Source organism: Meleagris gallopavo, chromosome 11, assembly GCF_000146605.3.
Source record: "Meleagris gallopavo isolate NT-WF06-2002-E0010 breed Aviagen turkey brand Nicholas breeding stock chromosome 11, Turkey_5.1, whole genome shotgun sequence".
NCBI classification, from domain to species: Eukaryota; Metazoa; Chordata; class Aves; order Galliformes; family Phasianidae; genus Meleagris; species Meleagris gallopavo.
Window position 1 is genome coordinate 14657824 of NC_015021.2, and position 6767 is coordinate 14664590.

The 6767-nt window shown below is 45.1% G+C and overlaps 1 protein-coding gene across 3 annotated transcripts in view; it reads left to right on the forward strand.

The window, feature by feature from the left end:
• Window positions 1-6767, forward strand: part of COPS7B (COP9 signalosome subunit 7B) — a 12584-nt gene that overhangs the window by 4767 nt on the left and 1050 nt on the right. For all 3 annotated transcript variants that reach the window (XM_019619079.2, XM_003209139.4, XM_019619078.2), the window contains exons 2-6: window positions 1837-2013; window positions 2251-2326; window positions 3803-3891; window positions 4455-4657; window positions 5879-5984. In XM_019619079.2, the coding sequence (XP_019474624.1) occupies window positions 1852-2013; window positions 2251-2326; window positions 3803-3891; window positions 4455-4657; window positions 5879-5984 (636 nt within the window). In that variant the 5' untranslated portion in view covers window positions 1837-1851. The remainder of the gene's footprint in view (window positions 1-1836; window positions 2014-2250; window positions 2327-3802; window positions 3892-4454; window positions 4658-5878; window positions 5985-6767) is intronic.

Here is a 6767-nt window from a genome sequence, read left to right on the forward strand (position 1 = left end):
GCGGTGGGTGCCTGGGCTGCTGCGGGAGGGCGCGGCGTGCGCCGGGGAGGGCCGGAGCGGGGAGCGGAGCGCTGCACGGCGGGGTGCTGCACGGTGCTCTCATCCCGGAGCTCGGCGGGGGTCCCAGAGGCACGGCTCCGTGTGCCTGCGGTAGCGCTGGAACGTGAGCTCTGAGAGAGGCGAAGAATTGGCATTCACTTTTCCGTATCCCACGTCTCTTTTGTAATCCTGCGTTGGTTACCGGGGATGGAGGCGAGGGAGCCAAGAGCTCTGCTTTCTGCTCCCAGCGTGGCTCCGGGCTGGAGGAGTGTCAGCCCCTGTGCCGGCCCCGCATCCGGAAGCGGGGGCACCCGGGGGGCTGGGAGGCAGACGGAGTGGGGCTGTGTTGCAGGCGTTTCTTAGGTTGGGAGTGCAGAAGTGATCCAAGGGATGGAGCACCTCCTCCACTGTGAGCAGAAACTGAGAGCTTGGGCGGCGTGGAGGAGGGAAGGCACCGGGAAGAGTTGGGAGTGGGGCTCTGGGTACCCAAAGGAGGGCTGTAGGAAGGGAGGGGACATTCTTCAGTGGCGCCTGTTGTGATAGGACAGGGGAAACATTTTCAAACTAAAAGGGGAGATTCAGATAGTGAGGCACTGGCACAGGTTGCACAGAGGTGGTGGTGCCCCGTCCTTGAAGACGCCCAAGGTCAGGCTGGATGGGGCTCTGAGCACCTGATGGAGCAGTAGGTGTCCCTGTTCCGTGCAGGGAGTTGGACCAGATGGCCTTTAAGGAACCCTTCCAACTCAAATGGTTCTATGAATGAAATGGAGCTAAGTGTGTTTTCAGAGGCTGAGTGATGAATGAAGCTGCACTGCGTGCGGTGCAGACACCCATGTCACCCTGCACCCTGTCTGAGGCGGCCGTGTGCCAGGGCTCAGCCCAAGAGACTGGTTCTCCAGTATCTGATTTCTTTACCAGAGTGAGGGTTTCCTCCTGTACCTGAGAGTCATCTTACATCAATATAACACGAAGAACAGCCCTCCCCTCCTGAGTTCTTTGGTGTCCAAGTAATATGCTTTGGAAGTTCCTCAGTGTTTGTAAAAATGTCTTTTTGTTTCACATTGTTTACAAATAGTGTTTTATAAAAGCAGTGTGCTGGTGCTGAAAGACAACATGCACACAGGAAATGTCAGGCAGCAGCAAAAGACAAAGATCTCTCTTTGCAGGGACTAAAATAGAGCCTTTGTAGAAAGGGTATTTCTGTCACTGAAGCTTTACCATTAACCCAAAACACTTTCGCTGTATAATGGAGGCTGTGTACAGGCCATGGTTCTTTTCTCCTTTCAGGCTTAAGAAAGCTGTGGGCGTTATGTACTCATGCTTTGTCTGTGGTGATGTCAAAAGTGCATTATGCAGGCCTCAAGGTGATTGAATTCTTACAAGTGAATTTGGCCAGCTGCTGTTTTGCAGCTGTGAGTTTTGGGAAAGTGGAAGTCTTAGCTGCCCTGTGGTAGGCATAGTGATGTCATGCCTGATAACATGTGATAACACTTCTGCAGTTGTCTTTTATTTGACAGCATCAGTAGGTAGAAAAATCTTAAAAGAGCATGAAATGTAAACGCCTTTCCTACTAACAGGAGTGGATTCTTGAGGGAACTGACCAGCCTGCAGAAATTTTGCTCGGATATTATCTGTTGCTTTCCAGATAAATCGGGATTTGAGCCTGCAGGGTCCCTCTGAGTGCCAGAGGGAAGCAGTTTCAGCTCATGCTGAAAGATTACTGCTTCTAACATGTAGTTGGACTGAATTTAGCAAAGAGGGAATGTATAAATTAATACCATCTTGTTTTATTGACAGATTGAAAAACTTAGAATGGCTGGAGAACAGAAACCATCCTGCAATCTTCTGGAGCAGTTTATTTTACTAGCCAAAGGTACAAGTGGCTCAGCTCTGACTGCCCTGATAAACCAAGTGCTGGAGGCTCCTGGGGTTTATGTCTTTGGAGAGCTGTTGGAGTTAACAAATGTGCAAGAGGTAAGAAATGAGTTTCTGTCCTAATGTCCCCTCTGCACTCCCAGTGTAAGGGTTCCCCTGAAGTCTCCTTGTGAAATTTCTGTGCCAGGAGAGGCCTGGTGTGACTTGCCTTGTTTCTGAGATGTTTGTGTATGAAGCTGGCATTGTTTTTGTCTGTATCTATTTAGATGTGGAGAAGTTGCCTACCAGTCTCATGTTGACTGTGTTCCATGGGATTTCTTTTTTCTTCCCATCCAGCTTGCTGAAGGGTCTAATGCTGCTTATTTCCAGTTGCTGAACCTGTTTGCATATGGAACGTACCCAGACTACGTAGGTAAGAGACTGCTGCCTGTTTGCAGACTGCAAGGCTGGATTGCCCATTAGAATTGACACAGACAGTTCTTTGCTTTTTGTGGTACCTGGTGTAGTGTGGCTTGGTTAAAGTGTCTAAGCACACAGTTTGCTTGGGAGTTTTTATAGGGGGTCACCGGGTCATAAGCACTTCGTAAGTACTGAAGAGAAGCGGAAGGGCCATAACCAGATGAGAGGCTCTGGTATTTTACTGGTTTGGCTTGGACTGCAACTGTAGATCCAGCTGGTCTGTAGCAATAACAAATATGAATGTTCATAGGGCATTGACATCTGCAAAGTACAATTTCAGACATCTGTTTTCAAATTTGAAAGGCACTGGTTATGGAAATTGCAGAAACTTTGTAAAAATTGTTCTGAAAATTATTTATCATTTAAACCTAAAGGTTTTTATAACCTTTTATCGTGACAGCATTGCTGAAACAATGCAACATTTCTTTGCTAGAACAGAAATTGTAATAATGACCCTGCACGTCTTCAGAAGGGCTACACGTGAAACATCCTTTTGTCTGTTAGGATGTGCTTCAGTTCTTGTACTACTTAATTCTTCATTGGTGGGTAGCAGCTCAATCCAGGCTGTTACAGACTGTGACAAATAATTCTGTCACAGTGCTGGCTGTCACTGCGGTGGGTGAGCATCCAGTTCTGGTAAGGAGAAGTTGCATCAGTAAATGTAAGGGCTGGAAATTCCAATGGCTGTAGAGCAATGTGAGCCTCGTGGATTTTGTGACCAAGCAGAGGATGTGTTTGCCATGTGTGGGTCCTGAGATAGTGCAGTTCTTTTTTGAGAGAGGGCAAAGGGGAGAATTGGTCAAAATGTGGATCTTCGAATGAGGTGGGATGGCTGAGAGAACTTGAGTGCACCAAAGCACTGATTTTCATTAAAGCAGATATTTTAAAGATTTGATTTGGAAAGCTGGCAGTTTCCTTTCTGCTTTTAAATACTCATAGGGCATATGGATGTATGGTGACAGTGAGGCTGTATAAGTGTGCGGATTCAAAGTTTCTCCTCCTGTCCTCAGTCTGGTACTTTATACTCTCAACTAGGAATTCTGTAGCCTTTCAGAGAGGAAAACCAACTGCATTTTACAAGCAGATCAGCAAAGGAGGCTTAAATTTGTCAGCCCATTAATGAAACAAAAATAGCTGGTTGTGGAAACCAAGCATATACCAGTTGTTTTATCAGGGTATTACTTGTGCAGGTGTGAATTCTAATTCCAAAACCAGAATTACTAAAACAGAGAAGAATGGAATTGTGAACTTGCAATTTAAAATTTTCCTCTCTTTATCTCTGGGCACAGCTCTCTTCTTTACCAGCACCTACAGTAGCCAGAGTTTCCTTTCAGCATTCAGCATAGTGTAACTGGCCAGTGGTTCTGCAACCTGGATTATGTTGTTTGTGTAGGAAAGCTCTGAATCTTATCTTTTTTAACATTAACAGCAAACAAAGATAACCTGCCTGAATTAACAGCAACTCAGAAAAACAAGCTGAAACACTTGACAATAGTAAGCCTGGCTTCTAGAATGAAGGTAAAGTACATCATGAATGACAGCAGACTTTTGTTTGTTTGTTGGAAATTGAATCAGTTCTTTGCATTTGGGTTATATTAAACTGAGTGCTCACAAAAGTGCTGCAACTTGGAAAGAAGCTGTAATGTGTGATGTTCCCATGGTGCATTTGGGACATTAACTTAATGGACTTCTGGAGATGAGGTATGGGAGTGTCAGAACAGCCATACCATTTGATTAATAAGGGCTGGGAAACTTTGTACGGCTTCTTTCACTGCTGGAGGTGGGGAATCATCCTTAAAAGGACAGCCTCTTTGTTCTGGAGGAAACTAATTGACACTCTTGATTTCTTCTCCAGTCCCATTACCTTTTTCCTCCAGAAGGCACTACGCCAAAACTTCAGGAACTGCCCAAGCCGTGCTGGAATATTAAATAGCGTAGCAGCAGGCCTTTGTTTTGTCCCTGTTGTACTTTCAGACTGAAGTGTAGGTTGCCATAAATGTTTGGGCCTTGACCTCCTGCCAACACTATTTCTGTTCGTTCTGGTTAGGACTCTAACTTACTCTTGGACTTGCTGGTTTCAGTGCATTCCCTACTCCGTGTTGCTGAAGGACCTGGATATGAAGAATCTGAGGGAGCTGGAAGATCTGATTATAGAAGCGGTTTATACAGATATTATCCAGGGGAAGCTGGATCAACGAAACCAGATGCTAGAGGTGGATTTTTGTATTGGCAGAGATATTCAGAAGAAGGACATCAGTAACATTGTCAAAACACTCCAGGAATGGTGAGGCAGTCTCTCCAACTCGCTTGTTTCTTGTGCATAGTTTGCCCTATTTTTTTCTCTTTCCTTGGAAGTTGTAAGTGCTGGCTTAATTTCAACTTGTTCCACCAATCAGGAGTCTTATGCTGCAAGCAGACCTTAAAGGAAGAGTCTGTTGAGTGATTTTTTCCATGATCCCATCTATATTTCAGTTTGTGTTACGTATCAAGCCAAACTACGCTAGGTCTTGAGATTCTGATCTCACCAAAACTACTACATGACAGAGCCCTAGGGAGGAGTCAAGAGCTTTTCCAAACAGTTTGTGCCAAACTGTGGTCACTGTCTTAGGGTCTGTACCACTCCCTGTCCTGCTATTACACTCAATAACAAAAGCAGAACTATTAGTTCTCAGCCATTTGTGCTGTGATGAGACCTTTATGGGGAGATTCCAGAGAATCAGTTCTTAGGGCAGATGTCTCTTCAAGTCTGAAGTGTTACATGTTTGCCTTTTCTTTGCTCCTGCAAATGCAACCACAGTGTTTGGGGCTGTGGTACTGTCTTTGTGTACCTGTGCTGAGAAGCTGCTTCTCACTTTTTGTCAGATTCCCTGGAGTCGGTGGAGGCTGTAGCAGGTTCTGAGCTGGTTGGGAATTGCTGCCTAGTCTGTTACAGTAATGGGTGTGTAGAAAGTGATTAAACTGCTGTAATAGAAGCAGGGTTTCTTCCTCCTTTTCTTCTCCAAGTGCCCCAATCCCATCTCATCAGGAGAGCTCTGGCAGCCTCCAGGAACTTACAGCATCGTTTGGAAGTTAACAGTGAACCCATTGCCAATTTCTTTTCTCTCCTCTCCAGTTATGAGCTCTGTGTTGGAGGAACACTTTTGAACACCTGGTGGGCAAGGGAATTCTCTCAGTCTGACTCCTGTGTTTAGTTTTAAAATTACATTGTTTTACATCCTATTTTAAGCAATAATTCTGATTGAAAAGGCAACTGATGATGCAATAAACCTGCACTTTGTGACGGGCAGGTAAGAATAACACAGACTAGCTGAAAAATGCTGTGAAATGCATCAAGTAATCAATAAAGCTGCTTCTTGCCAGCTTTTTTGGAATTGGTCTTATAGCAGGAAATATGAATTTAACAATCTTTTGATAAACTCACTTGAGCATAACTTTTCAGATTGCATGAGTGAGCTGCTCCAGAGAGGACTCCTAAATACTCTTGGATATTTTTTATGTCTTGCAGGTGTGACGGTTGTGAAGCAGTTCTTTTAGGGATTGAGCAGCAAGTACTGAGAGCCAACCAATACAAAGAGAACCATCACCGAACCCAGCAGCAGGTAGAGATGGAGGTGGGTGCAAATTTATTTCAGACTGCTCAGTGCTTTTTGATTGAATGCTACTGTCAGCTGGATAGTCTGGTAACACCTGGTCAATGGTTACAGCTCCTCTGAAGTACTCTAGCAATTGTGCAGATCAGATGTACTGTTCTGGAGTAGGAAAAATAGGAATCTTTTTCCTTGTGCTAATAACACCACAAGACCTACATCAAATTTGCCCACTCTAAGCGGGTTGGAGCTTTTCTGTATAAAAATGGGCCGGATGGGTGCAGTGCTTGTAGTTCCCTCAGCTGTTTGATTAGGGAAAGAGCCCTTGTGATACAGAGCTTGGATACAGTTCTGTTTCTTTTGTGTAAGGAAGTAAAACCTCACTTTTCTTCTCAATCTGAGAATGTAGGGTAAAACAAGCAAACAAAAACTAAAAATCCCTCGAGACTCATTGCGTTTGCATACAAGGGCTCTTGAGCAGCGCGGGCTGGGCATGCTCTCGCTGTAGGCTGTATCTCATCTTAGTCCATAGATGGCAGCACGAGCACACAGTGTCAGCCCCAGCTGATGTGTATTTACTAGTGAGAACAAATCTTGGCTAATACAGCTGTAAAGGTGAAAATGGTCCTCCCGAGACACTTGCTGAGGGTTTATTTCTTGCAGAGTGCTGCATCCCTGCAGGTTTACGTTTGCTTTCCGAAGCAGTTCGTGCTTGGCGACTTAATTGGCATCCGTAGTGCCTTTTGTTTGCCAGATGCCTTTAGCCTGGAGTTGGTGCACCTGACTCCCAAACTTGGTTTTTTTTTT